Consider the following 24,097-nt stretch of genomic DNA (forward strand, 5'->3'; position numbering starts at 1 on the left):
TAGGAAACCAACCCATACGAATCGGTACTTACACGCTGATTCGCACCACCACCCAGCGCAGAAGAGAGGACTTATCCATACATTGGTGACCCGAGCGACCAGAATATGCGAAGAACATAAAATCGGAGCGGAACTTACGAAGCTGACCGATGCACTGGAGCGTAACGGCTACCCAGCAAGTCAGACAAGGCAAATCATAAGAGCCAAATCTGCACCAAACGAAGACAGATTTGAACAAGAGTCGAAAGGCTGTGCCTTCCTGCCTTATGTGCACAATGTGACAGACAAAATTGCCAAGCTTTTGAGAAAGGAAAATATCAAGACTGTCTTCGGAACAACAACAAAGATACAGGACTTACTGAGGTCTGCAAAGACTAAGTTTCCTCTGGAAACAGATGGAGTGTATAAACTCAGCTGTTCCGGATGTGACAAGGTCTATGTAGGCCAGACAGAGCGGACTATCTCCAAAAGAATTTCGGAACACTTCAGAGCTTGTAAACTCGGCCACCCTGACAAATCGGCAATTGCCGAGCATTTGATTGACACCGGGCATTACTTTGGATTTGTTCCTGAAATCCTGGGGAGACCGAAAACTTATAGAGCACGGCTGATTACGGAGGCCATTGAAATTCATAAAAATCCCGTAAACATCAATAGAGACGATGGAGCTAAGCTTAATAGTTCTTGGTATCCGGTAATTGACGGATACACCAGAGCTAAACGAAGAAAACCACTTTAAATAAAAAAAAATAAAAATGATACGTTAATGTTAGCTCAGAGGGTTGGAGCTGGCAACACGGTATCACAACCTCATACTTAAGCTCACATTTTAACACAACCTCAAATAAGACATCTGCCCTGATGATGGACACTGCAATGCTGTCCGAAACGTTGGCTAAAGAAGGAGTTAGCGCAACACGGCATAATACCCCAAAAACAAATAACAAAAATATTTTGCCAGTTGAACCACAAAGCTGAAATAATAACAGAACTTGAAAATTAACTTTGAATTTTGATAAATCGTTCACACTCTGTGAAACAACCTGTCCTTAGTTATATTAAGCTTCTGGTTTAAATATTCCGGCAATGATGGAATTTCTTCTCATCCTTCCGAATAATTATTAATAGAATCCATTTTTGTCATTTTTATTTTTTTTAGAATCCATTTTTCGTCTTTCAACACGTCCATTATGTCAAAAGTCGACGGCAGTACTATGCTTGCACTCGAGTGCCGTCTGCCGCTAGGCGTCAGTCGTCGACTACAAGTGCCGCGCGGCATTTGCAGTGGTGTGTCGGAAACGGTCCAATACAAGTTCATACAGTTAAGTAGTGCCGTCTGCCGTCGGCAGCACTGCAGTCGACGTCTGCTGCTGCCGTCTGCCGACTGCCGCGTGGCACGGAATCGCACCTTAAGGCGAAATAGGTAGACTTGACCTGAAATTTGGCATTTTTGAGGCCACTTTTAGACGTATGGACACTTTTCTAGAAAAAAATACAAATTGATTTCGAAAGATCGTTATTTTATCTTGTAAAGTATGATGTAAAATTTTGAAAAATAATATTATTTTCATATCATAATAAAGTGTTACCGTTGGACGATGCGCAGATTTGTTGCATTTTCAAAGGTGGAGTTGTATTATACAACAAATATTTCAAATCATATAATAATACAATATAAACAATCAATAAATTATCTATCATAAGTATGTATAAGAATTTTGTTTTTATTTCAAATAAAATTACTAATAAATAAATCCGAGCACGCGTTTTGTGACGAAAATCCCTCAATTGGACTATTTATTTATGGTCTTACAAATTGGTATAGTTCAGATTTTTTTTGAAAAATAATTTACCAAGACATTATTGAAACATTAGAAATAATTTATGACCAAAAAATATATTCTTAAAGTACATAATAGTAATTAATTTCGATTCGCGTTTGTTGTTTGTGATTACCCCGGCGCAAGCCGAAATTTTATCATTCCCCGCTGCGACAGGGCGGCGAGCGGACGTCTATTCCACGCCAGTCTACTTGATAACATTTTAAAGAAATTCCTCGCTTAAAAATGAGGAGGAAAATACCCTCGGAAAAAGGTTTTATTAGATAGCACAAATTACGACATCAAAAACGTACGTGGGAGATATATTTTCAGAAAAAACAAAGGTTAGTGATATTTAATTATCCGTGTACATTGTACGTACTTATATGCTACAGAGTCGTTCGAAAGAATCAGTCAGAATTAGCACATATTTTTTATAACATTTGGCGATAATTTTGTGTTGTTTTATTTCCAGGGAAAAGAATCAACTATGGACAGGAGTTTATGTCTGTCATCGTTTTTTCATGTATAAATGTTAAAACTTATGCCAAAGTACATGAAACTGTTTGTGATTGGTAGTCAAAAAGTGCCACGAACCAAATGAATTTCGATTCGTGATGTGCGATTCAAATCATTTTTTTGTTCATAATTTCTATTTTATTGTCCAATTCACTATTACATTGGTATAATTCAACATATTTTATATTTTTTGTGTTACTTTTTGTCAGTTTCATAATGTCATATTGTGAATTGAGCTTCTTGTTTTAGGAAAAAAACAAGGTTATTTTTGACATACTAACCTATGATTTTTCAATCGAAATTTACTCGTGAATTTAATAACATTTCGAAAATTAGACGAGTCAGGTCGCTCCGTTAATCATGAAAACAAATACATGAAAGCGATACAATATTATGCAATCGCATAACTACATATGTAGGTAGGTACCGTAGAAAATAGTTGGAAATAAAACCTAGTTTTAATATATATGCTACTTCAGTTGTAAGGAATAAACCCTCTTTTCAATGTCATACATATCAAATAAAGTAATACTTTAAAGATAAGTATTAGAAATAAAACTTACCGGTAATACCTTTCGGACAAACGAATAAATAAGTAAAACAAAAGATTTTTACTCACCTTTGGAAAACTCGTATAAAATATTAAAAAAAAAAACAAATCAAACAAATATTTGAATTTTTTTTAAATGTATATTCATATACCTACATATTTTATATCTACCATGTCAACAAACTGCATTTGTATTTATTTATGTTTACTCACTCCGACGTATAATTTACAAATATGTATGTAACTACTTATTAGGATGAAAGCTATAACCAAGAATTTAACAACAATAATTGTTATTTCATCGGAACCATGCTGTAGTTTTCACAGCCGCGCGAGTGTACGGCTCGCAGCGGAGTGAATTCGGTATTTCTGTCTCGGTCTAAAAAAACGTCCGATCGCGAGACCGTCTTTTAACGAAATTTGAATTCTCGTTCGCTGGTTAAACCGCCTTAAGGTAGGTAGGGAATTATTTTTTTTATTTTTTTTTTTTATTTTATTAGCAATATAAATTTTTTTTTAAAGGTTTATCTTCGATGTCTGTCTCACTAGGATAAACCTGTGTCGAGACAGACGTATTGAGTACATAAATTAATGTTTACATATTATTTGATACATGATACATACAATATTTCATAACATTAAATGACAATATGAAAATGATAAAAAATAGTAAATAATAATGATAAATTGGATCAGCATCTAGTACATACTTATGAGGGAATTTTTATAAAATTTTTGATCTTGGATCTGTCTTGGCTGATGATCCAAGACTTGATGTCTGTTTTATATTTCGAAAAAAATTCGTTCAGTCTAATGGTTATGGAGTTTTTATATGTATACATATTTATTCAAGCTAACAACAACTTTAACAGAAAAATAATTATGTATTAACTATAGTTACACATGAATATGAAAAATTAAACAATTAAAGATAGTTTAGTACATAGTTGGAAATAAATAATCATCAACAAACAATTACATACTATAATAACATTAACCCAAAAAATGACTTCTCACACAACTGAACAACTTTGCCTTGACGAATGTTGGCAGACGGTGAACGCTAGCCGGCGTGGGCGAAGTCTACCGAATTACTGTCGAATGAACTCGGAACTTCCGCAGCACATCCACCCCCTCACCCGCACTGCACACTGCACAAATTCATTTACCGAGACATGTTTTGCATTTACTTCAAATGGGAATTTATCCCAATTAAACTAAATAGTGTTCCGGATAACCAAAGTAAATTAGTATTAGTTTCTTTATTTGGTTCCGTTCTTTGGCTTTTGGCACAAATAACCAACTGTCCCGATAAACCGGTGAACCAATTGTGGAATTCCAAATTAAGCTACATTTTAATTTTAGTTTTCAGGGTATCAAAATTTTATACAATCATAATTGATCAATCAGAAAAATTCATTAATTTCCCGTTTTAAAGGGAAAAGGCTAAGACATCTGAATATCTAATAATAGAAGGGCCACATTTTGGAACCAGGACAATACAACTTGATCTTAATGACAACCTTAGAGAATTGTATTAACCCATTGGCCACACAATTATTAAGCAAAAAAATTGGCCCTCACCATTGAATTAATTTTGTACCAAAAATTGCAAATCTGCATTTGTGTAATAAATACAATGTAACTTTTTAATTGTATGTTTAAATGAATTAATTTCTTTAAATTTGCTTAAATAAAATAATTTTTAAAAATTAAATATATAAAAATCTCATATTTCTCTATATTCTCCATATTTTTCTCACATTTTTATTCACAAAGATAAAAAAAAATATAAAGAAATCTAACATGGATAATTTTTTTTACATAAATATATACTTATGTCTAAGAATTTAATTTAGTATGATCGTTCTCAAAGCAATCAGGCATGTGAAGGGCCACTTTTGCATTCCCAGCGCGTTACAGAGGTTTTCTTCCTTGCCCGGCATACCATTGTCGCGTTGGGAATTTGTTCCCTCCAAGGCCTGGAGGAATATATGCTGGGAAGTGGCACCCCTGACATCTCTGAAGTCTCATTGGACTATCACCTACTGAAGTTCACCCAAGTCAGGAAGAGATACCCTTTCCATGATCTGTTCTGAAACGTTGACCTGTAGTGCATGGAGCCAGAACTTAATTTCTTATAAATTTTTTATGCATTCAATAATTACATATCACAAAAATAAAAAATACATTTCCTTATAGCCTTTGAGGTACCTACGTATGATGGGGAATGAAGCTAGACCTTGGTCCTGTCAATCAACTCCCCCCATGCCTTTATTGAAGTCAATAATAGCATGGGTTTTGAAGATCTCTCGGGTTCCATTAGTCGTCTTGCCTGTATGAATGGTGGACAGAGGTTTCTTGCCCATTCACTGAAGAGCCATCATCCCATGACTGTTTGGGGATCAATGGTGAAGGCACGAAATGAAAGAAAGTTGTGAAGGTCACATGTGTTTATTGGTGAGTCAGGTAGCCGTGACGAGAGTGGACGTAGGACAGAAGAATACACCGGATGCTGGCTGTGATGGCAGGTCAAGCGCGGGTCAGTGAGTCGACGCCGGGCGCTGGTGACTGGGACTCGATGGAGATCAGGCACTGGCGAAGAACGTAGGTCTTCAGGCACTCCAGTGCTGACGAAACGGCCGAAGGTGCGGCGGACCTTGTAGGCGGTTGAACGGGAACGGTGTGACCAGTGAGGATGCTGCGTGTCCTCGTGGTGGTCATGGTAGCGTGGAAGAAGCGCTGGTCAGAGACGCTGGAACCAGGGCGCTTGTAATCCGAGCAGCGCTTGCCAGGAACGGCGATCTGGACAAGGCGCTAAGATGATGTCCCGATAGAGTCCATGATGGTACGGGCGAAGCCGGGAATATCGTCCTTTGCGCTAGTAAGAGTAGCGCGGGTTATCACTCGTTGATCCTTGTAGACTGACGGCGGAATGATGACTGACTGACTGACTGACTCGCTGCGTCGGGCTTATTTATACTACACGGCCGATGGCGACAGTAGGTAGTAAATTGCAATTAAATCGAGACCACTCGCTCGGACTGTGTGTTTCGGGAACCTTCGACATTGCGGCGATTATGCATAGGCCGTAGACTCGTTCCTTCTGGCGAGTTCTCGTATGTGTAAGACGGCCCGTGACGTATTGTCACCTGGTAGACAAGTAGGTGTTTGAAGTACGTAAGTTGTTCTGTTTACGTTGCGGTTTGGACTGCAGGTACATAATTCGGGAGTAGGTACTAAGTAGGTCGAGCGGTTTATTATTAATTATTCAATGGATTATTCTCGACGCCACAACTGTACAAACAAGACGCCGCACCTCTCACCATCTTCTTTTTCCCCTTCATATCAGTAGGCATATTCGAACGGTTGGTTTGCACTGTACCGAGAGTGTTTGTTCCTTATTTTTAGTCTACAGGAAAATATTTGGAGAGATGTACCAATTATCTATGAAGAGAGTGGGACCATCTGCCTCATATCCAGAGAGAAGATGGTGCACAATCGCCGCACAAGACAGAAGGCCTGGTGTCCTTCCTTTTCCCCAGTACATATTTTTTTTTTTTTTTTTTTTTTTGGAATTATTTTTTATTTTTAATAATAAGTTTACATGGTACATAATTCATTTTACATCTTGGGTTTTTTTACTACTCTTCCATTGAAAGCATTTGCTTGTGTATGGAAGGGGAGTGTACATAAATGTTGTTGTTAGTTAGTACTTAGATAATTCATTGTACATAAATGTATGTTTGCTGTAGTATTTTTTTTTGATAGTAGTGAAGGATAATATATTAATATAATAAATTTTAATAAAGAAAGAAAGTTATGGAAAACTAAGGATATTTGTGAGATTAATTAAGTGACAGTAGTTTTTTTTTTCAGAATATTTTTAAAGTGTCTCTTGACAGAGAGCAGTATTTGGGTTTTATCATTAATGCTTCTGATTTCTTCTGGTAGACGATTGAAAAAAGTTCTTCCCTGGTAAGTATAATGATGTTGTGCAAAAGACGTATTTAGTTTTGGGCATAGAAAAACATGTCTAAGTCGCGTTCTGTTTTCATTTAAAAATTGATATTTATCTTTTTCTTTTATAATTTGGATTAATGAGTTTTTAATATAAAGGTCTTTAAATGTAGGTACTTGAAATTCTTCAAACAGGCGTTCTGTTGGGTAGTCAAAGGATTTTTTTAATATAATTTTAATAATTGTTCTTTGTATAATTTCAATTGGAAGAAGGTTACATTTATACGCGGATCCCCAACTAATAATAGCGTATTGTAAAGTGGATTGAACTAAAGCATAGTAAATTAAATATAGATTTTTTATCGACAGAAAGTTTCTAATTCTTAAAAATATATATATTAATTTTCTAATTTTTTTTACTACTTGACATATTTGTTCCTTCCATTTCAGATTTTTATCAATAATTACTCCTAGATATTTAATTTCATTTGTTGTTTTTAGTACTGTACAGTTTGATTTGCAATAGTTTTGGCTGTGAATTTTAGTATTATTATGTATGACAATGTTAAAATTTTTAGGAGTATCATTTGTATGGATTGCAAATGGAATTACAAATGTCTTTTCATTGTTAAGTGACAGTAAATTGGTGTCGAAAAAATTCTTGAGCGTGTTGATGTCTTCTGTGGCCTTTAATTCTACTTTTTCCCAAGTCTTATCACTTATTATTAATACTGTATCATCGGCGTATGACGTGATTTGACCATGTAAAGGTTGAACAAAAATATCGTTTACATATATAGTAAATAGAATTGGTCCAAGCACTGTACCTTGGGGGATTCCAAAGCTTGTAATCTCTTTATCACTTTTAACACGATTGATTTTTACCACTTGAGGACGGTTTTTTAAGTAGTCGGTGATCCATTTAATCACGTTGCCTTTTATGCCGATATTATTCAATTTTTTTAATAGCATCTCATGGGATATGCTATCGAATGCCTTTCTAAGGTCAATAAATATACCCGCACATTTTTTACCTTTATCTAATGATTCGTGAATGTATGAAGTTACGTTAGCAATAGCATCTTGTGTGCTGAGTGATTTTATAAAGCCAAACTGGTTTTTGTGTAATATTTTATTATTATCTAGAAAATTTACCAATTGTTTTTTTACTATTTTTTCAAAGATCTTTCCTATATTAGAAATTAGACATATTGGGCGATAGTTCGTTGCTTGATGTGGATCTCCAGATTTGTAAATAGGTGAGATTATTGTGGTTTTGTAGTTCATTGGAAAAATTCCATTTGTTAAACTTAAGTTTATTAAATGAGTGATAGGTTTTATTATGTGAGGTTTCATAGTTTTTAACATGTGTGTCGTAATAGAATCAAAACCGGGAGACGAACCTCCTTTCATATTTTCTATTATTTTCGAGATTTCACATTCTGTTGTTGTTTCAAACATTGAAAGTATATTATGTTTCTGAATATTTTTATTTTTATGGTTTTCTTGGTTTGAAGGCTTATGGATATTTTTCGCAAGATTTTTCCCAACATTTGCAAAGAAGGAATTAAGTATGTTTGCACATTGTTTAGGCTGTATATTGGCATCTATAATTTTTTTATCATGTTCAATGTACTTAATGTTTTGTGTTTTTTTTGTATTTTCTATGGCGAAATTAACAGTTTTCCACATTTGTTTATGGTTATTTTCTGAAGATAATATTTTATTTTTAAAATACTCTTCCTTACTTTTTTTAATATAAGATGTTAATTTATTTTTATATTTTTTATAGAAAATATATGCTTTTTCATCTTGGGGATTTTTTAAAGTTATTTTGTAAAGTTTTTCTTTATTTCTGATAGATATAATAAGCCCTTTGGTAATCCAAGGCTTTAAACGTCTTAATTTTGATTTTATGTGTGTTGTTATCTCAGTTGTCGAATTTTTAATGTGTTGTGACATAATATTTTCGAAGTTAGTCGAACAAATTTCAGTATCATCACTGTTTAAAACATTATTCCAACCCTCCTTTTTTAATTTAATTTAATTTTAATATATATATTAAAATCAAAACAATCGCCCGATCGAGACTCGCAGAGTTTATAAAACTTTATTACAAACCGGGCACGCTTACTTGGATTGTACTGTACGTAATATAAGCGTCTCTGGAATTTCATCAAACTTTCATCAATGGACAGCTCAATGTCTGGTTTGTAAACACTGTGGAAGTTCTCTCTCAGATGAGTTATAATAGGGCGAATCTTTTTGGATCTATCTTCCGGGTTAGCCACACTGTCATCCGCAAAGTGCACATACCGAGAAATAGCTCAAAATGAATTTGCGACAGCAGAATATCCTCTTAATCCAGTATAGGTTCAGGGAAGATTTCCAACATGACGCCATCAATAGGCACAGGGCAAAGAAGGGCTGCAGCTCTTCAGTAGTAATGTTGGTCAATGACAGTTCTGGTTTCGAGGCAATCTTTTCCAACGCATATCTCTAGACAGTAAAAATAACACTATAATCTCATCCATTTAGTTTTTTGACAGGTGATGTAAAATTTATTTTCTTCTAAAAATGTTTATTTTTACTCACAGTACTTTGTGTAATACAATATGTAAAACAATATGAAGAAGCTAATTCTATGAACCAAAAATTCTTCTTCTTTCGTATGGTGGGGGGGTCCGAGGGGGACATCTTGGTCTGCGAGCCAGTCTAGGGCCTCAGGCGTCGCCATGTGGACCTCAACAATCCCGCCGGGGAATGAACGTTGACCACATGTTCGGTGGTCTGCACCGCACCACAATCACACATCGCCGACTCTTTAAGGCCCCATCTGTACATCATGTGGGCACATCGGCTATGGGAGCACCTTAACCTATTGATGGCGGACCAGGTTTTGCGAGGCAATGAGAACCCAGGCTGTCTCTCGGTGGGGTACTGTATGAGATGGGCATTTCCCACATTGGCCGTTTGCCACTCAAGTTTTCACCTTTTTCTGGGGTGAGAGGTAATCGGAGGAGCCTCTCTCCTTCCGCCCAGAAGGGCTTTCGGGACTTCAAGCGGCATGCCGGTTCTTTGTGCAAAGGTATTGCGCTTTTTTTGCAGCGCCTTCTTGTATTCCCTCAGTGTTGCAATTTCTCGCCTGGTGTTTGGCGGGGTTATGTTTGCAAGTACGGGGAGCCACTGTTTCCATGTGTTGCCGGTAGTTCAAGCTCCTGTCCAAGTAACACCAAGATAGCGGGGGTGGGGGTCATGGTAAATATTTTTTACATCAAACTGAACACAGAGTTTGGCATTCGCTTGTGAATTGCTAAGATGGAATTATGTGAACCAAAAATGTAATTATAATATATTATTTATGAAAATTATGCACGTACCGGTTTGTTTCAACAACAATATATGCCGAGAATTCCACTGTGAAAAATTGACAATACTCTGTGTATTCACTGCCATCAGCAGAAAAATCGTTGAGCGCACTCCTGCGAAATCCTGAATTTCCAGTAAAAGGGATCCTGGTAATGTCAGGAGACGAATTCTAAACCCATTGGTTGGGAATTGACATCTTGCGGCGTTTAGAAGGAGGAACGGGAACCGACGGGCCCGCTTCGCTTGTCGAAATATTGAAATCTTCAACGTCCTCATTTGCAGATTCCTCACCCTAGGACCCTGATGACACTAAATTATCACTTCTATAGTCATCATCCGATTTTTTCCAGCATCATCATCATCCCAGCACGCGTTTTTTGCTGGAGCTTGTTAAGTCCAGAACCACTCGCAATTTTGAAGAAATTAAATGGAGACTTACAAAACTTTGAACGTAAATATCAGGGAAAAAACTTAAGAAACATATTATTACCGACATTACGAAATGCTTTATTATCTAATAACTGGCCCAAAATTTGGCCTTTAAAATTTCCTCCAAAGTTCTCACTGGTGTGTTCATTTTTTTGTTTTTCGGCCAACCTACTCCAGCCCGAGCGTGAGCTGGTGTTTGTGGAGAAGTACTGGAGATGCACACCCGACTGCAACTCGGGGTTTGTGGTCAATGGGTTAAAGGAACTGAGCTATTGTCAAAACAATAAAGTGAGAAATATTAGAGATAACACAATGGGTCTATTTCCGGAGTGCTTGCTACGCGCACCAATCATAAGAATAATATGTCAACAGAGGGTTAAAACAAAAGCTTCTGTATTAAAATGAAAAAATTTCTTACCCTTCTAGGGCACATAACGTGCGGTGTAAACATGGTGGCCAGGGCTCCAGGTGACATCCTATTGGAACCCTCATGCGAAGCTACTCGATGCAGAAGAAGTAGTAATCTCTGGGCTAATAATCGCGCCACAATCGGCAGCAATAGAAGCAGGAGACGCAAGGCTCCAAGCAACCTTGTCTCGCAATTGGCTATGGGCTGACCTTCACTGAAACACGTGGCTGTAAAAAATATGTATATGTTTTTCATTTCATATTGATAGGAATCACAATAATTACCGAGGGTCCTAAGCATTGTTAAGAAATGGACATCAGTTAATAAAGGCGGTAAGGAAATAATGCAGCCAATTTTCACAACATCCCCTTGATGAATTATTTTTAATTGATGAAGTATTTCATTGATATAATTGCAAGCTTCCACGGAAAAATGGTCTACATTCGCTACCATAATGTACTAAAGACCTCAAGTACATTATTTACCAATCTAGTAGAACTTAGTAGCCTAGTTAGTAGAACATTGTTGCAACTAAAACTGCCTTCTCTACAGGTTTTTACATTGTGCGAACCACAGACATAGGAATTAATAGACGAGAAGATAATGGCGAGGGGTAAAATCAACTGTTGAAGAACGAAGGGAGTAAGGCTGACTGTGATTCGTCAATAAATCAATCTGACAGTAAATAGGCATCTCGCATTATAATATCACCATTTAGTTCTTAAAAGTAAAATCTGCTTTTGAATGAATAGACATTTCTACATGGGAGCGCAAATTACTCGCCACGTTATGAACTAATTTGCGAAGTCCAAATTCGGCAAAGTAAGGCAGCTTCTATTTTCAGAGTCGTAGTTAGTTTCAGAGTATTTAGTTAAGACACTTTTACAAATGTCTCATAATTTACTTACCCCAGTAAACAACGATGAGCACACTTGAGAATCGCTACATTGTGATGTGATAGTATATGTTTCTAAAACTGATCCATATAATACGGTGTGAATAAGCTTAAAATAAAGTAAAATAATGCTTACTTATGGAATGTAATACGACAATTGGGTTTATTCTCTTTTTCACATCTATTTTTACAAGTTTTCATATCACAAGTCAACATTTTGCCGAATTATTTCGTAAAATGAACCGATGATGCCTCGACCATAGTTCGCACAAGAATGATGACGTCACGTTTTCAAATTTCACTTGAGGCCATATGCGAGCCCAGCCGGCTCAATGGAACCGGTATGGGGAGTGGGGATAATACGCTTTTAATCACTTAGGGCAGGTCTACTAATATTCATATGTCTATGGTGCGAACGTATATAACTTGACTTTTTTAACTGTGTAACTATATTTAAATCAATAGATTTTTTAAAGGACCATGTTTGGAATTTTAAATTAAGAACAGCCATAGATTAAAATTTTTTTACTAATCAAATTAAACAATTTCTCTGATAGGTACCTACTCAGTGTTTACAAGTATCTACCTGGATTCCCGAATGTTCTTTTCTTTTATTCACACAGGTTTAACCATTTTGCTTGAAATTATTATGATATGACATTCATTTATTTCTATTTTATATACTTACTTGCTAAGTGGCAGAATGCCTGGTAGTGTTGATTGAGCAACAAGGGTTCAGGGGTATCTGCCAACATCCCTTTGAGAACAGACGCCATATCGTGGGCGCTATATCCTGATACCTCCTCTTCCAGGTTACCTCCGGAAGATAGAAGGCGACGCAACTGCTGCTGCCGGGTCAGGGAACCTGTTCTTCTGAATATACCCTCTTGACATACATCTGAAAATAAATCATAACCATGATGAACAGGGAAACAAACCCTGCAATGTTTCATATGGGGTAGTTTAACATATAATATATTATATTATTGGGTTTTTTGTTACTGGGATAAATTAATAGGGAATTCTCGTGCATTTTGTAAATAATTTATTTCAATAAAGATAATTATTTTATTATGTGCCTCTTTTTTTTCTTTTTTTTTAAATGCATTTTCAATTTTTTGTAGTTGTTTTAAAAATTGCGTGCTATTTCGGCTCTGAAAACGGTCATGCGCCATTTTAACCGCTACGTCACAAGTGCTACGTCACACCTTTGCCGCTGCCGCCGCCATCGGTTTGCAGGATCTACTCGGGCCGGTCAACAGTGACGTCATCGTTTGCCCTTGAACGCTTGATCAATCACCGGGCGTTTTTAGCTGCATTGAAATATTTCGTTCGCGCCTGTTTTTAAAGTCATTATAACTTTAATAAATGATTTTTGAAAATTATAAAAACTATGTATTCTAGTGTCTGAAGTGTTTCTACATGTGAATAATGAATAATAAGTGATTTTTTGGTGTGAAGAGAATTCCCTATTTCAATAAATATGTGAAAGAACAGATTGTATATTTTGTATGATTTGATCAAACGGTTAACCTAATTATTTGAGTGATTAAGATCCTTGGCTCTCGATCAAGAGATCCAGGGTTCGAAACTCGGCATTATGTAAATTCAGTTTAATTTACATGTATTGTATTACTTTAAATTTCAATTAAAATAATATGTAGCACATTTGTGGCAGGTTTCAAAATGGTTGATACTCTCAGCATCGCCCTAGAGAAAGAACACCATTCAGAATCGATATTTTGCTTGTAACGAGATCAGAAGAGCAAAGAACTCCCGATCATCTTTTACATCTTCTTGGGAGTTTTGTTAATCAATATATAATAAACAAAATGTAGGAACGCACTTGCATCTTCACTGATAATGTCTATCAGTTGGTAGATCTGTTTGATGTTTTCTTCAGTAAGAGAAATGGTTTCCACTGCCTTTATTGGTCCGGTCATTCCTTTAGAGCCATTGTCTCCACTTTTAAATTTCTTTGAGAAACCCCATTTGAATGACTTTGGTTTATCAGTAGGGCTATCGTTTCTAAACAAGAAAATAACATTAAATTCATTAATTCAGTGAACATATAAATTACTTTGCGTTTCCAAATTAATTTATTATGATGTCGTGATTTAAAATAGAAAGAATCTTTGTATTTAAAATTAGATTGTCTTGATCATGAAATAAAAAAGCTTGAATAAACGAACCATTTTAAATTATTAGTATTAAAGTTTAATCGGGATGTTATACTTTGAACTAATTGCTTCAAACAAAGAATGAAAATACTACTCACTCATCTGTATTCATATCAATAATGAATGACAAATGCATTCGAACTAGAATGAAAAATTGTTCTGGATTTTCTTCCCGTAACCGCTCTGCGATATCATCATCCATTTTGAAGGTTTCCAGTGAATTTTTAATCAAAACAGATCAACAAACCGCGTTTCATTACAACTACAAACCGAAACGACAACATTTAAAATAACAAAGTAACTAGAGACGGATCTAGATCCATAACAACATTAAAAAACATATTCTTTGTCATTATGAATCGTCCAACATTGAGCAATTGTAAGATTTCTAAATATTTATTTCAAACACGAGCTTTCACTTTTTAACGTACACGCTAGATCGAATTCGTGTGGCCATAGTTTTGAAATATGTCAAATAACTGTTTCTGGCTTCCCATTGGTGGAGACGGCCGTTGAGTTATTATGGCTGTTCATCGTGACGAGTAAGAACTGAAACGTTTATAACTTAAGTAGGTACTACAAGAAAGTAAATCTCAAAAAAACGGCAATCGGAATTATTTTTAAAATTAAGATAAATTTGAAATAGGGTACTTCCAGTGTGTGTAATATAGTGTTTTTATAGCATTTAATTTATGTAAATAATTTAAATTCATTAAAAAATAAATCATGTTATTAAAATTTTTTTTTTTGTAATACACATAATTTATTTACATAATTTGGGAAGCAGGTGTGGGTATCGCCGCCCCGGAAACCATTAATTGGATAACCAACACTTTTGCCATAGGTCACCCCAACTGGATCGCTACGTTTGGTGACTTTGCATTGGTGTCCGTGTTCATGGAATGAGGATTGTCTAGGTCTTGGCAACGGATGCTTCTGCCCACCTACTGCGTAGCGCGCCGGATTTGAAAAGATTGGTTGAGCGATACCTTTTTACCTCTCCAGCAGGAATTTCTCGACACATCCTATTGCACTACAGTGGGAGGGATGCATTCAAACGAATTCCACCTATCAAACCTCACATCAAACAGCTTCCACAATTTTTTGTCAAATTTAAGATTTTACGCGTACATTAATATTTACGAAAATAATATTAAATAGCACTATTTCCCATAATCTTAAATGCAAATAATCGCATATTATTGTCATTTTAAGTTGAAAGAAATATATTTTTTTGAAAAACTACTTTAAAACTGTAGTTGTAAAAATTACCCACTTATGTAGCGTAGGTGGCAGGAAGAAGTAAATACGGGCGCAGTGACTTCAAAAGCGTTTCGGTCGTAATTTGAAAAGTGAATAATCAAAGGCAAAGTTGTTGCTTGGGTAATTTTTTTTTGTATATTCCAGTTTGTTATTTTTCCCTTAATTTTTGTTAAAAAAATATGTGATTGTACTCTATGGTCCAGGCCATAGATTTATCGGATTTTGTTCCTATGGGAGGTGGGTTTGAGTACTGCCGCCCCGGGAACCATTCATTGAAAAACCAAAACCTCTGCCATAGGTGCCCCGGTTTATTGGGTGAGGTGTGTTTAGGATTCACCTGCCCAACAGCTGCGTGGCATGCCGGATCGGGAGAAGCTGGTTTGGGGAGACCCTTTGACCTCTCCAAATGGTCTCTCTTGACCACACATCGTCTTGCGTCGCAGCGGGATGGATAGATCATTCATCCATCACTCCTGGACACACTGATCCCTAGAATCCTACCCACCCCTTTCAAATTTTTCCTTCCCAGAACTTTTTCTCCTTCCTTTCATTTATAAGACCCTCCCAACAGCATTTCAAAAAATGACATAGGCGATGAGGGAAATTATTTTCTTTAGGGCCTCCTGTGTGGGGTTCATGTAAAAAAACGAAAATGTTTCGCAATCCGTATTGGTTTTTTTTTTTTAATTTGAAGCTTGTTATTAAAAAAAGAACCGATTCGTCGAATAAGAGAAGCAACCATTAATCGTAAGTGGTATGTCTACGCATTAAGCCCATCAAAAATAAAACAACCAAACGATTATTTCACTTTGTCCAAACAGAAAGAGGTACTTTTACAAAAACTGACTGAAAACAAAAAAAAAATTAAAATTAGAACAAGTAAAACAATACAACGTTGTTTCTGTAGAACGGCAACATTGAATACAAAATTCAATTGTCAAATTTCGCTGCTGTGGTGTGTCACGACAAAATTTTTGTTTTAATCTTTGTATTTCTAAATTTCTAGTCGTTTACTTTGTTGGCTTTAAAATGGATGTTATAAACAAACTCTATTCCTCGGTATCGAGCACTGTATCGCAACTGTCCGCTGTTTTACCGGGTAATCCTGTGACTCGCGAATTTGAGGCCTCATATCAAATAGCTAGTGCTGGTCCAGGTAAATTGATAACAATTTATTAATTGATCAAATTCAAAAAAATCAATAACAAAACCAAATTGAATCGGCGAATATTTTGTGCAAACATAAAATGTAAATAAATCGTTAGTTTCACCAGATAAACATGTACTTTTTTAAAACAGCTGTTTTTATGAACCAAAGTTTTTATTGTTAAAATCCTTGTACAACTTAGAATAACCTTGAAAATACTACTAATAAATCTTTTGTTTTTGTGTGTTAATGTTTTAAATGAATTTTTCAACTTGTAACCATCTTTATGCATTTGCTAACAACAAATACATAACAATAAATACTATTGTATAGATCGTTTTATAATCGTTTAATAATTTTTTATTGCTATGGCTAATCAAAATTTTGTTTTTAGGTCTGCAATGGAAAATTTATAAAGGCTTTAAAAAGTCGACCAAGCAAGATGTGTCTATATTTGTATTTGAAAAGCGGAGCTTGGACAGGTGGAGCAAAGGAGATCGCGATGTCATGCTGGAGACATTAAAGAGGGGTATCACCCAGCTGACCAAACTAAGGCATCCTCAACTCCTCACCCTTCAGCATCCCTTAGAAGAAAGTCGAGAAAGCTTAGCATTTGCAACTGAACCAGTGTTTGGTAGTCTCGCCAATATGCTCGGGAGGACTGACAACATGCCCCCACCTTTACCCGCAGACAAAGAACAAAAAATGTTAGAAATTGAAATTAAATATGGATTATTACAAATCATGGAAGGGCTAGCCTTCCTTCACAGCGATGTCAAACTCATACACAAGAATATTTGTCCAGAATCAATAATAATCAATCAACAAGGAGCTTGGAAGATATTTGGTTTTGATTTCTGCGTATTGAATATGGGTCAAAATACTCTGACTCCAAATTGGCCTTTTGCGGAGTATTGTCCAGCAATGCACGCCTTTACTCAACCCAATCTGGACTATATAGCTCCCGAGTGTGTTGTATCAGCCAGCCATTCTCCCGCCAGTGACATATTCTCCCTGGGTATGGTGATCTATGCAATTCATTCTTCGGGTCACCTGCCTCTTGCCAGTCACCAGGATAATTACACCCGATGCAAAAAGTTTGCCAGCACTTTGAAACATATACCGAATAACAAATACAATAGTATACATCAGGATCTCAGGGATTATGTCAAGTTGATGTTGAACAGTACTCCGGCTCTCAGACCCGATCCGCACCAATTCATTAAGGTATGTTTAGCACTTTGAACCATATATCGAATAACAAATACAATAGTATACATCAGGATCTCAGGGATTATGTCAAGTTGATGTTGAACAGTACTCCGGCTCTCAGACCCGATCCGCACCAATTCATTAAGGTATGTTTAGCACTTTGAACCATATAGCGAATAACAAATACAATAGTATACATCGGGATCTCAGGAATTATGTCAGTTGATGTTGAACAGTACTCCAGCTCTCAGACCCGATCCGCACCAATTCATTAAGGTATGTTTAGCACTTTGAACCGAATAACAAATACAATAGTATACATCGGGATCTCAGGGATTATGTCAAGTTGATGTTGAACAGTACTCCGGCTCTCAGACCCGATCCGCACCAATTCATTAAGGTAAGTTTAGCACTTTGAACCATATACCGAATAACAAATACAATAGTATACATCGGGATCTCAGGAATTATGTCAGTTGATGTTGAACAGTACTCCAGCTCTCAGACCCGATCCGCACCAATTCATTAAGGTATGTTTAGCACTTTGAACCGAATAACAAATACAATAGTATACATCGGGATCTCAGGGATTATGTCAAGTTGATGTTGAACAGTACTCCGGCTCTCAGACCCGATCCGCACCAATTCATTAAGGTATGTTTAGCACTTTGAACCGAATAACAAATACAATAGTATACATCGGGATCTCAGGGATTATGTCAAGTTGATGTTGAACAGTACTCCGGCTCTCAGACCCGATCCGCACCAATTCATTAAGGTATGTTTAGCACTTTGAACCATATACCGAATAACAAATACATACAATAGTATACATTGAGATCTCAGGGATTATGTCAAGTTGATGTTGAACAGTACTCCGGCTCTCAGACCCGATCCGCACCAATTCATTAAGGTATGTTTAGCACTTTGAACCATATACCGAATAACAAATACAATAGAGAACAAATGCATTGAGATCTCAGGGATTATGTCAAGTTGATGTTGAACAGTACTCCGGCTCTCAGATCCGATCCGCTCCAATTTATAAAGGTATGAACACTTCTCTTTGTTCTGTGCCATATTAGTAAGGTCCTTCAATCAACCAACACCCAGACTGGCAGTGCCCAAATATGCACTGGCCAGAAAACAAAATACAGAATTTAAGCTGTTCCTAAATCAATGCAAATACATATACGACCATTATGGTACAGAAGTCATCAAACTTATTTGTATCGTATTGATCCTTGTCAGTTTTGTTTCCTACTCAAACATTCTTATGGCAGTATTATATTGTTTTAACCATAGACATTCAAATTGATAGACTAGCCCATTAAGGAAAGGGAAACAAACCCAGTTCGGCGTTCAACAAACGGCTGATGTCGTAAATTATTCAAAGCATTCTCGAACCCTCCTAGTGCCGAAAATATCGTCACTTGGTTTGCCTCCAGCTTGTCGAAATGATACCCGGATATCATGTTAGAGCAAGTCTTATCAATTTGGATATCTATGGTTTTAACCTATTTGTAAAAGAAGATTGATCTCTAATCTTATTCTGTTGTTTTTTCAGATTCCATTTTTCGACGATGTCGGCGTCAAAACACTAAATTACCTAGATTCATTATTCCAATGGGACAATCTGCAGAAGTCTCAGTTTTTCAAGGGTTTGCCACAAGTACTCCAGAATTTACCACACAGAGTTGCGATATACCGAGTTCTTCCTTGCCTGACCAAAGAATTTGTGAATATTCCCATGGTGCCTTTCGTCCTTCCAAATGTGCTTATAATAGCAGAGAATTCCACAAAAGAAGAATTTGTCAAACACATTCTCCCTGCGTTGAAACCCGTCATGCAAATCCAAGAGCCGATACAGATTTTACTGATCTTTATGCAAAAAATGGAGTTGTTATTGAAACACACGCCGCCCAATGAAATTAAATCTGATGTTCTTCCGATGCTGTACCGAGCTTTGGAATCCGACGCCCAGCAGATCCAAGAACTCTGTTTGTTTGTGATCCCCACCTTTGCATCTTTGATTGACTTTCCGGCCATGAAGAACTCACTCCTTCCGAAGATAAAAAAGTTGTGCGTGACTACAAACTACTTATCGGTTAGGGTAAACTGCCTGCTGTGTATTGGAAAATTACTAGAACACTTGGATAAGTGGCTGGTCTTGGACGATGTCTTGCCTCTTTTACCGACAATTCCTTCAAGGGAGCCGGCAGTGTTAATGGGAATCCTAGGTAATCATTTTATATCAAAATTAAACTCTTTTACTTCAGATCTTATCTCCTCTTAATGATGATTCATAGAATCATTATTTAATGCTTAAAATCACTAAATAGATAGCAAAAGATAACAATGTACAATTCTAAATAATCTCCCGATATCAGTAGCTTTCTGCAACATTTTCTTTGATGTTCAAAACAAAATGTTTTTAGTTAGACTTCTTTTAGTTGGAAGACCTTTACAAGAATGTGTTAATACCTAAGCTTTGCAATTTTTACGAACAAATTTCCCAATGTTCATTCTATACCTTGTTCTTATTGCGCTATTATTTATGTTTACTGTATTTGATTTCTCCAGGGGTATACAAGTTGGCAATGAGTCACAAAAAGCTGGGCATAACCAAGGAAGTGATGGCCACCAAGGTGCTGCCGTTCCTCATGCCTCTGTGCATAGAGAACGGGCTGACCCTCAACCAGTTCAACTCCCTGATTGGGCTTGTCAAGGATATGCTCAGGCAGGTGGAGGGGGAACACCGATCTAAACTGGAGCAGCTGAATTCTATTCAAAATGAATCCAAGTAAGCTTTTCAATAATATTTATCTAAGATTTAAGATCGTAATGGGAGATTCTACCAGTATCTTAATGTAAATATTGACAAAAAATTTCATTTGTTTACTATTTTGGGGATCTGGTATTGAGAAAAATGAAAGATGTGGTTGTAGATGTTGTGTCACAGCGTTTATTTGGGGTGAGTCAGTAGCACAGTCAGTAGTCAGTAGCGGTGGAGTGGTCGAAGCGGTAGTCAGTGGGTCGACACCGTGTTGGTGAAGACCGGACTCGTAGATGTGTTCAGCACTGGGGATGACGTGGCGTCTTCCAGGTACTCAAGTGTGAACTGGGTAGCCGAAGGTGTGATGGACCTGGTCGGCAGATGTGCTGGAGATGCAGGCCGGCGACGATGCCGAGGGGCCGAGGCAGAGACTGGCAAAGGTGTCAAGGGTCTAGGCGCGTGAGGAGCGCAGGTCAGGGATGATATCCGGGGCCAGGGCGTTTATGCGATCCCGAGGAGATAATCCGTAGATAAGATAATTTCGTAATTGAAAATGCAGTTCTCTTTTTTGCCACTTGAATAATTGATTTGCAATTCCCATGAGCGTGATCAGCAGCAAACATGTTAATTTCTATCCACTTTACGCACCTGGTAATTGGATCTACTCACAACAAGAGATTTTAGGATTGGCAGTGCCATATGTAGTCCCTTTGGCTTTGGCCTATTATGTATTAAAAGAAGTAGGTTTCAATGATGCTGAAATCCATTGCGTGTAAATAGTGGGAGCTCTACCGTTATTGGCTCCAAGATAAATATTATAACTGCTGAATAATTTCTTTGTCGTTTCCAGGGCATTTGAAGCTAACTTGGCTGCGTCTGCGGGCCCCCTTGTAGCCCCTCCCGTATCACAGATGAGCGACATGTTTGGTGGACTGACGATGGATTCTTCTAACAATCCCCAGATTAACCAGACCCCGGACAAGCTTCAGAATAACTCCTTCGCAAACCTTTCCAACGGTGCACAAAGCTTGTCTATTCAAGATAAACAAAGGTAGGCATTATATTTGAAATTAAACTTTTCATCAACTATCCCTGATGGAAACAAGGCTCAGCTACCTGGGTAGAACACATTGTGGAATCAGGAGACATAGTGCCAAATATCCAAATACTTAATGACAACCTTGATGGACTTTATTAAAGGGACTGGGTGAAATAGGAGATAGTTATAGTTATAGTTATAGATATAGTTATATTTATAGTTATAGTTATAGTCCAAGGAATGAGGTGAAATAGGAGATAGCACGTGGACCCATGGCCTGGTGCTCATGGAAACTGATATGTAAACCATCTTTAAAAAGTAGCATATCGGTAGGCTACTTTTGGTTGCATCACAGTCACGTAGCTTGTAAGAATCTGTGTACACCAAGGGCCTAAGATTTATAGTACAGACTTATTCACTAGGTACATAATCAGTTATTCGTAAGCAGTTCAATAACCAAGATGCTATGTTAGCATTGTTCGATGGCATACTGAGAAGCAAGCTGGAGTATGCGAGCGATGTTTGGGCACCGTACCACCAGAAGTACATTGAAATGATAGAGCAAATCCAGAAGAAATTCCTCAGGTATGTCTATATGCGGACGCATGGAACCTATCCCAGATTCATGCACCATATCGACTTACTTGAGGAAACCAATTCTGTGAGTCTGGAAACTAGGCGGAAAGCAAGCCTAGCCACTATATCTTTCAAAATTTGGAACAATTTTATTGATAGCCCATTCCTCTTGGGATGCTATGATTTATATGTACCAGACCACTACAGCCGAAGTCGATACCATGACTTATTTAGAGTACCAAAAGGCAAAACCGACGTCCTGGCAAAGCATAGCATGACGAGGGGAGTGGTGCTGTTGAACGAACTAGCAAAGAATTTGGATGTAAATGACTGTTATTTAAACGACCTAAAACAATTATTGAAGAGTCACTTACCCAAATGCTGATATGATGTAAAATTATACTGTTTGTAAAATTGTACTGTAACTGGAACGAATGTTCTGTTGTACAATTAAAAAAAAAAAAAAATAAAATAAAAAAAATAATAACTTGTTCTGAAAGCGACTAAATATATAAGTGTCCATTGTCAGTATCGAAGCTGATTCGTTAGAGTGCTAGCAGACGTCTTTTGAAAAGTCCTGCATTCAAAATGTTAATGGGTTTCAAATATTTTTGTGGTAACTATAAATATAGGGCTACACTACTGAATAGTTAGTCTAATAATACCTAATAAGTGTGACCTATCGATTTGAATGATGTGGTTAATTTACATAAGACCGTTTGACACTGTACCCCAGGCAGCCAGTGAAATTGATTACGTGTCCTAGAAAAAATTTCGATACATATTTATAAATGCTTTTCCTAAAGTAAGGGAAATTTTTCCTTATTCCAGATCCATAACATTTTTCTATTAGTGGGCAGCATTAAATTGCTATTATTGATATGTGTATGAATTTATGTTTCCATCTTTCAGAATCGCCCATCAGCAAGAGAGCATGACTAGATACAACAATCAACAAACTGCCGCACCTCTTCAGCCCAGACCCCACCAAACTGTGGCTCCGCCCCGGCCTAAGGACCTCACGGACAGTCTGATGCAGTCGAACCTGAGCCAGATGGTCACGCCGCCCAAATCCAACTCCTCTTCCCTAAACTCATCTCTGAGCTACCAAAGCCTCAACATGACAAGCATTACTTCCCTCACAGACTGGACCCCTAGTAACTCAGTTCAATGGAACAAAAATTCAAACTCATCACTCTTGAACCCACAAATGATGGGTTTCGGTAATAATGAGTTTCAAAATAAGCAACCTTTATTGAACCAAGCCAACATGAACCTGAATTCACTAGATAATCATCGTTCTTCTTCCACACCCTCTTTTCAACTTAATAAATCACCAACCCAACAACCTCTGCTTTCTTCGAGAGAGACCAATCCATCTACCAATCCAAACAGCGACATCATGGACTTCCTCGGATAAAATTGGGTAAATGTTGCTTAATTTCTTGCATCTCACTTTCCAGGGAGTAACCAAAAAAAAAAATGATAAAAATTGTGATAATTCATCAACATACTTCATATGTGTAAATATTACATAATCATTAGAAAAATCATATTATTTTAAAAGGCTTTTTACCAGCTTTCTCCATGCAAATTGATAATATCATTTGTCATGTCTTCGTATTAAATTAAATTTATTAAAATTACATCATAAATTTGTAAAATAAATAAATTTTCAAAATAAATTTTGACTTAATTCTTTTGTGGAAAAGTTAAATAAATTCTTATTACACAACATGTATTTTTATTTGGCGTATAAATTTATGTCAGCTATGTATTTATTTTACGAGATAAAATATCTTTTCTCTAAAACTCTTTTCTTTAGAAAATTTTATTCATATTTGCAAAGTGTGACTGATAATTAAAACGTTTATGTATTACAATTTACGTAAATTAGTGTTTCAACAATTAGTCAAAAAACTATGTATGTTACTAGCCATTCTAATTTACTTT

The 24,097-nt window shown here is 36.7% G+C and overlaps 2 protein-coding genes across 2 annotated transcripts in view; one reads left to right on the forward strand and one right to left on the reverse strand.

The window, feature by feature from the left end:
• The window catches only part of RhoGAP54D (Rho GTPase activating protein at 54D), a 34,645-nt gene extending 20,070 nt beyond the window's left edge, over positions 1 to 14,575 (reverse strand). The window contains exons 1-4 of the mRNA XM_089637572.1: positions 14,230 to 14,575; positions 13,798 to 13,979; positions 12,640 to 12,849; positions 11,066 to 11,283 (exon numbers count right to left, since the gene is read on the reverse strand). Coding sequence (XP_089493698.1) covers positions 11,066 to 11,283; positions 12,640 to 12,849; positions 13,798 to 13,979; positions 14,230 to 14,333 — 714 coding nt within the window. The 5' untranslated portion in view covers positions 14,334 to 14,575. The remainder of the gene's footprint in view (positions 1 to 11,065; positions 11,284 to 12,639; positions 12,850 to 13,797; positions 13,980 to 14,229) is intronic.
• Positions 14,576 to 16,340: 1,765 nt separating this feature from the next.
• On the forward strand, positions 16,341 to 23,787 carry LOC149419943 (SCY1-like protein 2). The gene is made up of 6 exons (XM_089637102.1): positions 16,341 to 16,550; positions 16,936 to 17,768; positions 19,321 to 19,993; positions 20,337 to 20,556; positions 21,380 to 21,580; positions 23,057 to 23,787. Exons 1-6 carry the CDS (start codon positions 16,424 to 16,426, stop codon positions 23,562 to 23,564), a joined length of 2,562 nt encoding a protein of 853 aa, XP_089493228.1. The 5' UTR covers positions 16,341 to 16,423; the 3' UTR covers positions 23,565 to 23,787.
• The last annotated feature ends 310 nt before the right edge of the window (positions 23,788 to 24,097 follow it).

The sequence above is a fragment of the Hesperophylax consimilis genome, chromosome 11 (genome assembly GCF_061612785.1).
Source record: "Hesperophylax consimilis isolate HC1 chromosome 11, BYU_Hcon_1.0, whole genome shotgun sequence".
Lineage (NCBI taxonomy): Eukaryota > Metazoa > Arthropoda > Insecta > Trichoptera > Limnephilidae > Hesperophylax > Hesperophylax consimilis.